The 16,019-nt window shown below is 42.9% G+C and overlaps 1 protein-coding gene across 3 annotated transcripts in view; it reads left to right on the top strand.

Moving 5' to 3' along the window:
* LOC122460137 (interleukin-6 receptor subunit beta-like) overlaps positions 1-14,139 on the top strand; it is a 60,531-nt gene extending 46,392 nt beyond the window's left edge. For all 3 annotated transcript variants that reach the window (XM_043514207.1, XM_043514208.1, XM_043514209.1), the window contains 2 exons: positions 6,661-6,742; positions 10,781-14,139. In XM_043514207.1, the coding sequence (XP_043370142.1) occupies positions 6,661-6,742; positions 10,781-11,272 (574 nt within the window). In that variant the 3' untranslated portion in view covers positions 11,273-14,139. The remainder of the gene's footprint in view (positions 1-6,660; positions 6,743-10,780) is intronic.
* Positions 14,140-16,019: the final 1,880 nt, after the last annotated feature.

Below are 16,019 nucleotides of genomic sequence, written 5' to 3'. Positions count from 1 at the left end.
TAGAAAGTCCCACTAGCCTAAGTAGTGCATCAACTCCCACTAGTGCACATCTGAGACATGATCTTGTACCACCTCCAACATTATGTTAAATGAGTAAAGAGAAAACAATGAGGGGAAGAAGACAGAGATAAGAAGGCACCTGTTGAGACATGGTGGTGGTTTTTCCCATTTTGTGAGGAACTACTTTCTATAGTGGAAGAATGCTGCATAATATCCCGTCCCCAGAGAACAGTCTTTTTAAAATATTATTTTTACAAAATGTAAACTGAAGGAGCTATACTCTAATAAAAATAAATAAATAATAATAATAAACCATGACTGGTTGCACATCTGAAAATGCACCAATAGTCTACTAATGCAAAACCTGTCATAGATTACTATAAGGAAACCCTGGAACCCTGCCCCCATCTCCGTTTTTTCTGCTTTAACTACTTCTCCTGTCATTATCTGACTTGATTAGTGCTGAGTGACTAGAGCAGACAGGATGTCAAAACCATAGCCTAAGGTCAAATATGGTCCATGGCATGATTTATTCTGGTCTACTGCTCCAGAACCCTCCTCCCTGCAGCAACTACTCGTCCTTTCTGGCCTCTCTCTGGCTTATCGCTACTTTCAGAATTTGAGGCTCATTGATATCTGTTCTGTAACTGAAGGTGACAGCTTGAGTTTGTGTCAGGACACTGGGAAATAGTGTGTCAAATCAGGTGAACCTGTTATGATTTCAAGTTTGGAGCATTCCAAAGTAAAACTAACCAACCGAAAACCTGAAGACTGACCCTACCCTTTGCATGAGAAAAAAATATATAAACATTTTTAAGATTCCAGAATTTTGCTCTAACCACAGGAACAAATATGAAACAAGACACTATACTACTGGCAGAAATGTTACACTGAAAACACTGTAGATGCTACATAGCATAGTCTCTAGTCCAGACAGGTGGTCGTCTGGTCTGACAGGCTGTCTCTCAAGCCCCGGTTCCAGTGCAAAGTCCTGTTGTGTTGATACTACGGTGAAGACATCCAGTGCAGATTGGGTGTTAGCATAATCTCCTCTTGGTGCATAGGCAGGTGCAAGAAAAGAAGCATTCCATATCGCTCATCAGAAAGTCGATAGGTTTAGGATCCCTTCTTCTCTATGATTTTTAGAAAAGCTGTGAATTTATGGTCTCCTTTGCATAAAATTCCAGGTTTTCGTATTCTAACAAAGGAACCTCACTCTAAAACTTTGGTTTTTAGCACCCCGCCGCTTGTCTGTGAAAGCCTTATACTTTGCTTGGTTCCATTCAACAGTTTTTCTCACATCATCCTCGGTTGGGGCATCAGGCCATGCCTTTAATAATCCAGCAATGTTCAGTTTAGTATTCATCTGTTTCCCATGCAGTAACTCTGTGGGTGATCTTTGCATTGTGGCATGTAATGTATGCTTGCAAGAAATCAGTAGTGAAGGTTATCCACAATCTCCCTTCCAGTTTAGCAGTTTGCCAACTCTCTTTCAAACTTCTGTTAAACCGTTCAATTTCCCCATTGGCTTGAGGGTAATATAGGGATGACCTTCTGTGTAAAATGTTCCTTGGAGTTTGAAACTTTTCTAGCAGAGAGGAAGTAAATTGAAACCAGTTCTTTGGGGTTACCTTCCCTGCTAAAAACTGAAGAAAGAAACTTAATTCTGTAGCAGAAGAGATTTGCGATGTAAACGCTACCTCAGGCCATTTACTGAAATAATCTATTAAAGTGATGGCATAACGACAGTCAATTGGAGCAGTATCAAAGGATCCTACAATGTCAATTGCCACTTTTTCCCATGCAGATTCAGGAAGAGGAACAGGCTGTAATGGAGGGGTATATTTGACTGCTGTCTTATCATGCATTTGGCAAGTGACACAGGATTTTAGTCCAGCCTGTGAAATTGTATGCCCCAGAAAGAAGAGTTCAGTTTGTCTAAATTTGCATTTGTACCTATTGAGCTTGAGGCCTGCTTTGCTGATGCAGTTTAGTATAGACTACAGGTTATTGTCATGCTCCTCAGAAGTATTTCCAAACACGATAATCATCCAGATAGCACTGAACTCCATATTGATTCTTCAGAATCAATTACATCATTTTTTGGAAGGCACTTGGGGCAAATGTGAGACCGTATGGAACACATTTAAAATGAAATAGTCCCTCATGTGTAATAAATGCTGTGAGGTCTCTGCTGTCTTCATGCAACATAACCTGGTAGTATGCGCTCTGCAGATAAAGAGTAGAAAACATCTTTGCTCCACAGAGTTCTGCAAATACTTCTTCTATGTGAGGAAGAGGATGGCTGTCAATCACAATAGCTTTATTTGGCTTCCTTAAGTCCACCCAAAGGTGAATGGCTCCACCCTTCTTCTGTGTCACTACTATATGTAAAAAGAAAAGGAGTACTTGTGGCACCTTGGAGACTAACAAATTTATTTGAGCATAAGCTTTCGTGAGCTCACTTATACTTACAGTTCACTTCATCTGATGCATTCAGTGGAAAATATAGTGGGGAGATTTATATACACAGAGAACATGAAACAACGGGTGTTACCATACACACTGTAATGAGACTGATCAGGTAAGGTGAGCTATTACCAGCAGCAGAGAAAAAAAAAAAAAAACCTTTTGTACTGATAATCAAGGTGGGCCATTTCCAGCAGTTGACAAGAATGTCTGAGGAACAGTGGGCGGGGGGGGGGGGAAATAAACATCAGGAAATAGTTTTACTTTGTGTAGTGTCCCATCCACTCTCAGTCTCTATTCAAGCCTAAGTTAATTGTATCCAGTTTGCAAATTAATTCCAATTCAGCAGTCTCTCATTGGAGTCTGTTTTTGAAGTTTTTTTTGTTGAAGAATTGCCACTTTTAGGTCTGTAATCGAGTGACCAAAGAGATTGAAGTGTTCTCCAAATGGTTTTTGAATGTTATAATTCTTGACGTCTGATTTGTGTCCATTTATTCTTTTACGTAGAGACTGTCCAGTTTGGCCAATGTACATGGCAGAGGAGCATTGCTGGCACATGATGGCATATATCACATTGGTAGATGTGCAGGTGAACGAGCCTCTGATATTGTGGTTGATGTGATTAGGCCCTATGATGGTGTCCCCTGAATAGATATGTTTCAGAGTAACAGCCGTGTTAGTCTGTATTCGCAAAAAGAAAAGGAGTATTTGTGGCACCTTAGACACTAACAAATTTGAGCATAAGCTTTCGTGAGCTACAGCTCATTTCATCGGATGAAGTGAGCTGTAGCTCACGAAGGCTTGTCATGTCATGGCATGTCAAGGAATGTCATGGCAAACCTGGTGGCTGGACTTTGTCCTCACCCATAACTATTTCTCATTTGGGGACAATGTATACCTTCAAATCAGTGGCACTGCTATGGGTACCCCCATGGCCAAACAGTATGCCAACATTTCATCGGATGACGTGAGCTGTAGCTCACGAAGGCTTACACTCAAATAATTTTGAATAGATATGTGGACACAGTTGGCAACGGGCTTTGTTGCAAGGATAGGTTCCTGGGTTAGTGGTTCTGTTGTGTGTGGTTGCTGGTGAGTATTTGCTTCAGGTTGGGGGGCTGTCTGTAAGCAAGGACTGGCCTGTCTGTCAAGATCTGTGAGAGTTATGGGTCGTCCTTCAGGATAGGTTGTAGATCCTTGATGATGTGTTGGAGTGGTTTTAGTTGGGGGCTGAAGGTGATGGCTAGTGGCGTTCTGTTATTTTCTTTGTTGGGCCTGTCCTGTAGTAGGTAACTTCTGGGTACTATTCTGGCTCTGGCCATCTGTTTCTTCACTTCAGCAAGTGGGTATTGTAGTTGTAAGAATGCTTGATAGAGATCTTGTAGATGTTTGTCTCTGTCTGAGGGGTTGGAGCAAATGTGGTTGTATTGTAGAGCTTAGCTGTAGACAATGGATCATGTGGTGTAGTCTGGATGAAAGCTGGAGGCATGTAGGTAGGCATAGTGGTCAGTAGGTTTCCGGTATAGGGTGGTGTTTATGTGACCATCGCTTATTAGCACTGTAGTGTCCACAAAAGCTTATGCTCAAATAAATTTGTTAGTCTCTAAGGTGCCACAAGTACTCCTTTTCTGCCGATACAGACTAACACGGCTGCTACTCTGAGTACTATACGTGAAACCCATTCTGAGGAGTCAATCTCTTCAATAATGTCCTTTTGAACAAGTTTTCTCAGTTCCTCTGAAACAGCTTCCTTGACTGAAAATGGTAAGCGCCGTAACTTCTGTTGTACAGGCCTCACATTATTCCGCTTTTTAACTGTATGCAGAAACCCATAAGCACAGCCGAGTTTCTCCTCAACCTGGTGTTGGGTCCCAGCTGGAACTGGTGTGTGTACCGCAAAAGTGCTTTACTGAGGAAGATCAATTCGTCCATTAACAACCCTGAGATTTAAAGCAGACAATAAATCTCTGCCAAGGATAGGAGTGCCTTTGTGGACAATGTAGAACTCTGCAGTTACACAGCAATCGCCAAAAGTAACTATTGCTGGCAGGCAGCCATGTACTGGAATATGTTTTTTTCAAATAGCACACCAAGTGAAGTTTGGGTTCAGTAAAAGGCACATCTTTAAAGTAATGCAAATTGATGGAATCAGGTAGTATAGATACTGCTGAGCCAGTGTCCAACATTAGCTGAATAGAGTGTGATTTGTCTGAGGGTGCGGTGGAAATGTTTACCGTGCACTTTATTTGTTCTGGAACATGTGCAATAGTGATTTTGTCCACACTCAGCACAGTAACATCTGGTATTGTAACTGCATGCACCTGTTGATTGAACTGGCTGCTGCAACATACTTTAGCAAAATGCCCAATCTTTTTACAATGATTGCACTGAGCTACTTTTGCCGGACATCCTGTGTAGCTTGCAAGGTGTTGTGGGGATCCACAGTGAAAGCATGCTTTTACTGTATTTTGAATTTGCTGATTGGGTGGTTTTTCATTAGTTTTCCTCTTGTAATGGTTTGTCTGAAGCGATAGTGAACTTTTCTGCAAAGAGAAAAGGAGTACTTGTGGCACCTTAGAGACTAACAAATTTATTAGAGCATAAGCTTTCGTGAGCTACAGCTCACTTCATCGGATGCATTTGGTGGAAAAAACAAATGCATCCGATGAAGTGATCTGTAGCTCACGAAAGCTTATGCTCTAATAAATTTGTTAGTCTCTAAGGTGCCATAAGTACTCCTTTTCTTTTTGCGAATACAGACTAACATGGCTGCTACTCTGAAACCTGTCTTTTCTGCAAAGGAGTCACAGCCTGGACTGTGCCTCCTGTATCCATGCTCATTATTTTGGCTTCAGCTGTAGCTGACTCAATCTAAGTAGCAATGGTTATTGCTTTTTCTAGTGTAAGTTGTGGTTCTAAAAGGAAGCATTCTCTTACATGAAGCATGATTGTTTTCTCAATGAGCTGGTCTCTAAGCATGTCATCTGCCATATTCCCAAAGTCACAAGTTACAATCAGACTCCTCAGGGAAGCAATATACTGCATTATAGTCTCCCCTGTTTTCTGCTCATGCTGGCAAAATCTGTAGTGATTAACTACTACATTCATTTTTGGCACAAAAAAGTTCTTTAATGCAGTGAGTGCAGTCTCATATTTATCATCTTCAAGGGAAAAGTGTAAAATATATGCTGACCTTCTGCTCCAAGGCAGTGGATTAGCAGAGTATGCTTTCTTACTTCAGAAATCTCTGTAGCACTGATTGCAAGCAGATAAGTCTCAAACATATGGATCCAGGCAATAAAAGCAATTGGAGGCTTACCTGGGCTTTGCAGAAAGTGTGCAGGTGGGTTCTGAGGCAGAAGATCCATCCTTGTCGCCAAAATGTTGTAGCAACCAGGCAAGATAATAACAAACTTCAACAGACCTTTATTTTTAAATCTCTTTACCAAGCTGCTGCTGCACCCTTGGTAGCTCTCACTCCGCCTCCTCAACTTCTCCCCCTCCTTCCTGTTTCCTATCCTTTCAGACTCCCAACAGCTAGTGCTCCCAGTTCTAATAATTACAAGCAGCATCTAAATACCACACTATTGCTCTACAGATAGTTCACTGAATACCATGTCTGATCCTTCAGTCAAGATAGGTGGATCTCCCATTGTGTCGGAGTCCTAAGCAAGGGGTAACATGTGCTAATATAGCTCTGCTGCACTCTGCCTTCTAGTCCCCTAGGCCTCCACAGTTTTGTAGCATCATGGGGGAGGAGCAGATGCTTGCTCTTGGGGGATGGGCAGATTTCTAAATGGAAACCGATCTATAAGTTGCTACTGATAAGACAAACTAAACCTGCAAGGGACGAAAGGGGGTTGGAGGAGCCAGGAAATAGTGGTGGATTAAAGAAAGAGAAAGCGGATATGCAGTATAGATGGAAAGAGAGTCACATGCTGATGGCCTTCATAGCTCTTGTTAATTACACTAAATAATTTTGCAGAAACAGAAACTCACTAACTTACTGTGAAAATATGGGCTATAGTTTTGGACCTCCAATTTGTGTGTGTGTGTTGTTAATAGCTGCTATAAGACATCCTGGTCTGATGTGCCTGAAAATACTGACAAACTATGTACATGACTTGTGATGAAAACAGAAGTATATGGTCATTTAATTGGAGCCTCAGTTTAAAAAGTATGTCTTTCCAGGTCAAGAAAATTGTGCTGGCCAACTGTCCCAGATCCAAAAAATAGCAGCGCTATCCAAGAGGTGTCAAGAAATATTCCACAGGTAGGAAAAGTGTTTATGAATGGGCCCTTTCAGTGAATTACAGCAGCACTGATTACTAGTGTCTTCTCTTTTTAATTGTGCCTGGTAAATGTACAGCATTAAAGATCTAGCAGAAGCTCTGGTAGTATTAGGAATGTAGTGTCAGGCTTTTATAAGGGATTTTCCTGCTCCTTTTTAAAGAGGTTTTATTGATTTTTCCCCAAGAATTATGCAACATGCACTGAGGCAAATGTGTGAAAAATAAAGACAAAACCATGAAGTAACTCAAAAAGGAAAAAAAAGTTACATTTTTTGACTTACACAAAGTCCATTACATGAGAGAGTCAATAATCAACAGGACTGATGGTTTCTTGAGAAATCCAGAGTGTGAAAGTTAACGTGAATCTGGAATTGTTCAAATACACAATTAATAGAATCCCAGAATATATGAAAGTTAGATAAAACATTTTGAACCAAATTCTCAGCTGTATCACAAAGGAGCTGGTTTCTGCTATCTGATTCTGGGACTAGTTCTTCACTGACCTCAGCTTCAGCACACTTCTGAGGGCTTTGGAGGTACTCTAACTAGTCAGAGACTAATCACAGCAAGACATTGTATGCCTAAAGATGAAGCATAAAGGTTTTTTGGGGAAAACAAGGCTCAGAATGAGTAGGCAGCACAACAAGGCAGCTACTTTTGGAGACATTACCTAGTGGTAACCTGACATTAGCAAAGGCTCATGAAATGTGATAGATGCACCCACATACACCAGTGAGCATTGTGAAGTTGTTAAATAGAAGCTGATTCCCTCAGGGAATTTCACTATAGTCAGTGCGCTTACAAAATTGCTTCAAGTCAAGAACGAACACTGTCAAGTAAATCAGTAGTAAATTCCTAGAAGAAATAAAGGAGATCAAGCATATGATTAAAAGTAAACTCAGATGGGATAGCAGATTTCACAATCTAAGAAAAATTCTAGGAATTACTGAATTAAATCACTGAACTTTCTAATAGTTGCAGTAGTCATAAGTACCTCACCAATATAGAACATGTAAAGATTAGGAACACAGGAACTTCCATAACTGATTGGACCAGCAATCCATGAAATCCAATAGCCAATCTCCTAGTGCCTATACCACATTCTTCAGATCAAGGTGCCAGAATTACATTAAGGGACAATTATGGGGTAACTTAACCATAGGAAAGTTTTTGTTCCTAACCTTAGACCGCTAGAGGATGGCTTCTGCTATGAAGCAGGCAGTTTTAATACCCCTTATATTTGTAAGGTTACAAAATTGATATTATATGGGATCAATATAATATATAATTTTTTTTCTTGGAAGACTAACTCAATGGTATCTTGTAGCAATGAGTTTCACAGATTAACTATGCATGGTGGGGGAAAAAAGGCATTTCCTTTTACAACTTTTAAGTTTGCCTTTCTATTTCACTGGATAGACCCTTGTTCTTGCATAATGAGGGAAGTCTGTTTTTACTGCTTTTCAGATTCAGTTACTTTTCTCTTCATCTCACTCGTGTGTATTGCCATTGAAGTCAGTAGGTCTATACACTTAAGCAAGATAATCAGGATTTTGCACTAGTTCATCAACCTGCAGGTGATATAAATATATGCTACTTCTTGGGGGATTCTGTATGACTGCACACCTGCAGAAAACAGCTCCCCACCGCAAAATTCCTGTGCTTTCCTGCAGAAAATGGCAGGGAAGTAAAGGGAAGCCACGCAGGGAGTGGAGAGAAATGACCATGGGTGCAGATTTGTGGAAGGATTGCCCCCCTAGAGGTGAGGCATGGGTGGGGAGGAACATGGGGTTACATGCCACTGTCCCCGCCTCATTTCTGCAAGTGCAGAGCCATCCAGCTTAAGGTGGCTACCTCTCGGCTTCGCTGACTCTGCAGCTGAAAGCCACCTCCTGAGTCCTAGTGCCAGTCACGTTCCATTCCCCTTCCCTATGCTGGGAACCTTCCTGTTTTCTGTGCAACAGTGAGTGCCTGCGGTTGGGCTGGGTAAGAGGCACTGGGGAAGGGAATGTAGGAGTGAGAAGGCAGAAAAGGGGAATCCGGGGGGAAGCAGAAACCTGGCATGCAGCGTCCCCTTGGCAGCAGCTAGGGCTCTCCTGTTAAACAGGGTCATCAAACCCTCACCCTAATAAGCCCTACCCCCTACACCTGGACACCTCTGATGAGCCTCCCACCCCACTGATCCCCCACCCCATCAAGCCCCACTTCTCCAGCACCCAGACACCCACCACTGAACCCCATCTCCCCAAACCCAGACCCCCCTTGCTGAGCCCCAACCACCTTCACCTGGCTCCCCTGCAGAGTCCCATTGCCCCTGTACCCGGAACCCCGCAATGAGCTCCTGTGCATCCAGATCTCTTACTGAGATCGCTGCACCCAGATTGCCCCACACAGAAACTTCCCACCCCACAATTGGATCCACCCCACACTAAGCCTATCCATATTGGATCCTGTTGGGCTGAGCCAGCCCACCCATATCTGGTGCACCTGGCGCAGAAGGGCAGGGCCCCAGGGTGTTTCTGGGGCAGACGTGACCCTTGCACTGTGGCAGGGTCAGGTGCAGCCTCACTGGTGAGTCCCTGTACTGAGGTAGGTGGGGACTCCAGGATGATCTCCCACCTCAATGCAGCCCGTGGCCTGTGCTCCCCACTGCCATACTGGAGCCACATTTATTTATTGACAAAGTTTGCAGAATTTTAAAATATTGTGTGCATAATTTTGAATTTTTTGGCAGAGTGTAGAGTAATAATATACAGCTCATGATTCTTCCTCATATGTTCAGTGCATCTTCCAGTTAGGAATTTGTGGAAAGCTTATTCTGGGCTCATTAGGTAGAGTGGTACAGCTGTTAGTTCAGTTGTCACCACCAGTGGAGGTCAGACGCTTCTATAAACCATGGGATATCATCAGTGCCTGGATACACAGCCTCAGTTTTCAGAGATGCAGAAATCGTGTAGCTTTGATAGGTCCAACAAAAATATACACACACAATGTGCAGGTCTTTATTCAAAACAGGGCAGATTCTGAATGTGCTGAGGTACCTGCTGAACCCACTACCAATGCTGGTAAGAAAAACCTTGACATTTTATGTAGGACTGGTGAGGTTTTATAGAAAGCTAAGCCCTGGCTAGGTGATTGGACCAAACTAACAGTCATTCTCCAGCTCATGAATAGGAGTCAGAAAGAATGAATGAAATATAATAAAGTCTTGATCATTTCTTGAATACACCTGCTCCACTTAAAATAAAGTGAAGATGGAAGCAGTTACTGGTGGGTCAGAGAACATGACATCCAGTCTGTAATTTAAGATAGATAATGAAAAAACCAAGCAGTTTCACCAGAAAGGAAGGATGCTATTTATAGACTATAAAAAGCCTTTCCATTCTATGTGTTTTGTGATGGTTTGTATGGCTCTAACAGGACACACACGTTTCTAAGCGGGTAGTACGTGGCTTTACATCACACACTGCTCGGCAGTTTAGCCAGCCAAAATATACAAAAGCTTTCAACATAATCTTTACCTAGACCAAAGTGATAGTGAAGCGACTAGAAGGCACTGCAGATGGACGTTGATATCAAAGGGTAATTAGGTAGAATTGCACTGTTCAATTCAACCGGTCAAATGTTGATATCAACATGTGAATCACACAGATCAATAGTTATAGGGCCCTGCACAGAACATCCTGTAGTTTACATTTTATTACTTATGTGTTACCTACCTCACCTTACTTTAACAATGAAGGGATGGAGAATATGGTCCTCTTGGGCGGAAATATTTACTTCCTTAATTATTTTTCTCATACCAATGCACATTGTAAATGGAATTTAAAGATTAAATAAAATAGCTTTGCCGGCTCAATTAATCAAGAAAGTAATAGCTGCGGCCAGGCTTCCTATTTCCTGACTTTGTTTTTCTATTGCTTAATATTAGTAAATTATTTATTTCAATATCATAAAAGTTTACACTATGTGCAGAAACATGCAATTATTTTTTTCTTTCCATTTCATTTTGTTTGTAGGCTAGCCAGGGACCCACTTCAAATCTATTGCTTCAAACACAAACAGACAATGATACTACCAGCCTTCATGTCATAGAAGAGGATTCAAAGGCTTCTTTGAAGCTGCAGCCCTTTATTGAGGACACAGAAGACAACAGTGAGTGTGATGCAGGCCAATCTGAAAGTGCTGGTGGTAGCCCAGACACCTGTCCAAGTCTTTTGAAAATCTCTGAAAAAGCAATTGCAACCGAAAAAGAAAGAGTCATCTCCCGCATGAGGGCACCTCTCCTGAGTGATTACACCAGCATGGAATTCAATCAGAAAGCCATGCTAAGTCTGGCGCTGAATCTCCTTCCACTGGCTGTCCATCCTCACATGGAGGGGAAACTGAACAACAGGCCAGGAAAAGTGGAGCAACGCACACTGTTTACTTCTCAAGACTATGTGAAACAGAGCCAGGTGGAGTTTACCCCAACTGGACCAACACTGATGGAAGAAACCAGTTTGAGCTGAGGTCTCTCAATACCTCCCCGTGACATAGAAGCAAGCCCCAAAACCTTTGATGCTTGATTGGAACAGTTACAATATTGTAGGATAGTGATTCTGTGAATGTTGATTCTTCTTTGCTTTAATAAGTTTCACAGATAAAGTAGTTTGTGTGTATAGTTACATTAGCCATTTCAGGCCCTTGCGCTTACCACAAATCATACTCAACTAAGTTTTGCAGTCATGACATGGACAAAGCTCCAGTTTGGGTCCACCAAAGATTTCCAGCTGGATATGGCTCCTTGCTACTTTGAGTCTGATAATTTGTCAGTGTTACTGTAGTAAATGCAATGTGGTCTAGTGACTCAACTGCAGCACTGGTAGACAAGAACCCTTGATTCTAGTCCCAGCCTTGTTATTTGTTTGCTGTAAGCAAGTCAAAATCTCCAAAAGTGGTGTTTAATTTTGGATGACTAATTTGAGACAACTAAGATCCGATTTTCAGAGCTGGTTAACAAACACCTTCAATCTGTTGGAAAGGAATCCAACCAACTTGTCTGTGTTTTGCATTTTGGGGCAGTGTGGCAACTTTCTCAACAAGCTTCCTGTTAATTCCTTCCAAGAGATGTTCCTGATCAACTTGTATGTTTAGTCATTGAGAAGGGTACAGGAAATCCTCAAAAGGGGGAGAGCAAGTTTTCAGCCATATCACACTGGGCTCTGATAGTCTTGGCTCTCACAAACCAGGCACAGAATTTGCTCAGTATATGGATAAGACATCTTCAATGAAAACCTAAGTGGTTACTGTAAGTGATGTTAATGAGCCAGATTCTTTGAGTCATTGATATATCAAACCCCAAGGCCAACGTTTCGCTGGTAAAGGTGGCATCTTTAGGATAAGAAGAAAAACAAGCCCTCGTGGCCACTGGAGACCTTATGACACTTTCTGCAAGAGTGGGAGTATTTGCTAGACAACCTAGCCAAACTCAGAGTAGGAAATGATTCCCCTGAGTTCAGCACTTCACATTGATAACGCACCCTACATCCTGAAGTAGTGATGCTATTATGGGTTTGCCCCCCCTTTTGACCCAAGCAGCAAATCCAAGTTCAAGGCCCTGTGGGTTGTTTCACTAGGAAGTGAAAATAAAATAGAGGCAGGTATTTCTATGATGCAATCCTGTTTATGTATACAGAATGTACAAAGTCCAGTTTCCTTGAACGAAGGAAGAAACAACAACAGAAGCAGCATCCTTTCTTTCAGCCCATAGCCCCAACCCAAAACACCTCTTTGGCTTCTTCCAGGGCCACACCATGCTTTGTCTCTCTCTGTCCTGAGTTTGTTTACTTACTCTCTCTCTCTCACACACACACACACCACAGTCCTTCCACCTAGATTGTATGTTCCTGAGCTGACCTGCTTGTTCCTTTGTTTTGAGCTTGTTTAACTGTCTTTTACAGTTCTCTTAAGTGAAGGGTGGTAGTTAAACCTGCAACAGGCGCTATGATTTCCAGCTTTATATAAAATGGTTACTCACCTTCTTATAACTGTTGTTCTTAGAGACGTGTTGTTCATGTCCATTCCAATCAGGTGTGCGTGTGCCGCATGCATGACAGCCAGAAGTTTTTTCCCCTAGCAGTATCCATAGGGTCAGCCTGGGCATCCCCTGGAGTTGCACATTCATGGCGCCCAATATAGGGCCCTGCTGATCTACCCCGCTCAGTTACTTTATGCCGGGTACTCTGACAGAGGGCTAGAAGAGTGGGTATTGGAATGGACGTGAACAACATCTCAAAGAACAAACAATTACGAGAAGGTGAGTAACAGTTTTTTCTTCTTCGAGTGCTTGTTCATGTCAATTCCAATCAGGTGAATCATAAGCCCAAATTCAGGAGGCGGGGTTGGAGTTGTGCACTGATTGGAGTACCGCTCTACCAAAGGCCCCATTGTCTCTGGGTAATTGCATAAAGTGTGTATGGAGAATCACGTCATTGCCCAGCATATTTCCTGGGTAGGAACTTGAGCCTGCACAGGCCTGCACGCTGGTAGAGGGCACAGTGATCGGAGGAGCAGGCACTCCTGCCAGGTTGTAGCGGTCTCGGATGCAGGACTTGTTCCATGACAAAATTCATTGAAAAGAGACTGTAAGACCCTTCATTTTGTCCGCCACAAATAGTTGAATGGACTTCCGGAATGGTTTTGTTCCTTCGACGTAAAGGGCTAGCACTCTGGAGACATCCAGATAATGAAGCCTTTGCTCCCTGCTACTCGAGTGCACCATAGGATAGAACACTGGGAGGAAGATGTTCTGGTTGATGTGAAACTGGGAAACCACCTTTGGTAAGAAAGCTGTGTGTGGCCTGAGCTGAACCTTATCCTTGTAGAACATGGTGTAAGAGGGCTCTCATGTTAGGGCCTTGAGCTCAGATAACCTCCTGGCTGAGGTTATCACTACCAGAAACGCCACCTTGTATGAGAGGTAGAGGAGGGAGCATGTCGCTAGCAGTTCAAAAGGTGGTACCATCAGTCTGGAAAGGACCAGGTTGAGGTCCCAGGCTGGGACCGGCTGCCTGACTTGCAGATAGCGTCTGTCGAGACCTTTGAGGAAATGACTGACCATAGGGTTGACAAAGATTGACCGGCCCTCTGAGCCTGGATGGAAGGCAGAGATGGCGGCCAAGTGAACCCTTACTGATGACATGGACAGCCCCTGCTGCTTGAGATGGAGGAGATAGTCTAATATGAGTGGCACGGAGGCGAGCGTTGGGGACAAACGGTGCTGCGCCGACCAGATTGAAAATCTCTTCCACTTGGCAAGGTAGGTAGCCCTTGTGGAAGGTTTCCTACTGCCAAGGAGGACTTGTCTAACCAGGTCTGAGCAAGAGAGCTCAGTCCGGTTCAGCCATGGAGCTTCCACACAGTGAGGTGCAGCGACTTGAAGTTCAGGTGTTGGAGACGACTGTGATCCTTGAGTTAGTAAGTTCAGGTAGAGCAGCAAGGTGTGGAGCTTCCACGAACATTGTATCTGTGGAGCTATATCAATCTTACTCATCCTCGTTTCTACAACCAATGTGCGGTTGTAAGTAACAATATATGTGGGGGATGTGAGACTGGGAAGATGGGGGGAACTCTGGGTTCATTAAATGGAGGCCAAGTCACATACATGAAAGAAGCCTGCTTGCCTGCCCACTATGCGTGAACTCCTGGTTCCCTACCATACCTCTGGGGAGGCAGGAATTAAATCCAGAAATAAATACTGCACTCAACTACAAAACACTTTTACCAAGGCAGAAACGACAACTCAGTTAGAACCAGGAACTATTTGGCCCCCCTCCCTCCCGACACCTCCCACCGAGCAGTAACACAATGTATTGCATCCCCACTGCCTCAATATACTGATGAAGCCAATTAAGAGTCCAAATGGTCCCCACAACACCAGTCTCCTTGTTCCAAACAGGGTAACTTGTACCACTTCAGCTGGGAACTGGTACCTGGGGGTGATGCAAGCTTGAAGGGGTGAATCCCAGTCTCTACTGTGTTGCCTGACAGGCGTCTCCATGAACCCCATGCTGGTCAGGACTCCTGGATCTGCACCTTCAGCCCAGCCACATCCTCACTCCTAGGTTGATCCCCTAGGCCTGAGTCAGGCTATGTTTGGCCCTATTCTCTCCAGCAGCAACATGTGATCACACCTCCATCCCCTCTATACCCCCATCTCTCTGTCAGCCAATTGGCTCACAGCTGGTCACAGGCCACCTGCTTAATCTCTTGTCTCCACTTGGGCAGTGTGAAACCTGTAAAAGAAGCAGTCAGAGATAAAAGGCATCTTTTAAAAAGTGGCAGTCAAATCTTAGTGAGCTAAATAGAAAGAGGCATAAACACTGCCAAATTAAATGTAAAAATGTAACAACAAAAGCCAAAAAGGAGTTTGAAGAACAGCTAGCCAAAAACTCAAAAGGTAATAACAAAATGTTTTTTAAGTACATCAGAAGCAGGAGGCCTGCTAAACAACCAGTGGGGTCCCTGGACAATCAAGATACAAAAGGAGCACTTAAAGATGATAAAGTCATCATAGAGAAACTAAATGAATTCTTTGCTTCAGTTTTCATGGCTGAAGACGTTAGGGAGATTCTCAAACCTGAGCCATCTTTTGTAGGAGACAAATCTGAGGAATTGTCACAGATTTAAGTATCACTAGAGAAGGTTTTGGAATTAATTGAGAAACTTAATAGTAACAAGTCACCAGGATCAGATGGCATTCACCCAAGAGTTCTGAAAGAACTCAAATGTGAAAGTGCAGAACCATTAACTATGGTTTGTAACCTGTCTTTTAAAGCAGCTACTGTACCCAATGACTGGAAGATAGCTAATGTAATGCTAATATTTAAGAAGGGCTCCAGAGGCGATCCTGGCAATTACAGACCGGTAAATCTAACATCAGAACCGGGCAAATTAGCTGAAACAATAGTAAAGAATAAAATTGCCAGACACATGGAAGAACATAAATTGTTGCACAAAAGTCAACATGGTTTCTGTAAAAGGAAGATCATGTCTTACTAATCTATTAGAGTTCTTTGAGGGGGTCAACAAACGTGGACAAGCGGGATCCAGTGGACAGAGCATACTTAGATTTCCAGAAAGCCTTTGACAAGGTCCCTCACCAAAGGCTCTTACGTAAATTAAATTGTCATGGGATTAGAGGAAAGATCCTTTCATGGATTGAGAACTGATTAAAAAACAGGGAACAAAGGGTAGGAATAAATGGTAAATTTTCAG

The sequence above is a fragment of the Dermochelys coriacea genome, chromosome 5, assembly GCF_009764565.3.
Source record: "Dermochelys coriacea isolate rDerCor1 chromosome 5, rDerCor1.pri.v4, whole genome shotgun sequence".
Taxonomy (NCBI): Eukaryota; Metazoa; Chordata; order Testudines; family Dermochelyidae; genus Dermochelys; species Dermochelys coriacea.
This window is presented reverse-complemented; position numbering and strand designations above follow the sequence as displayed.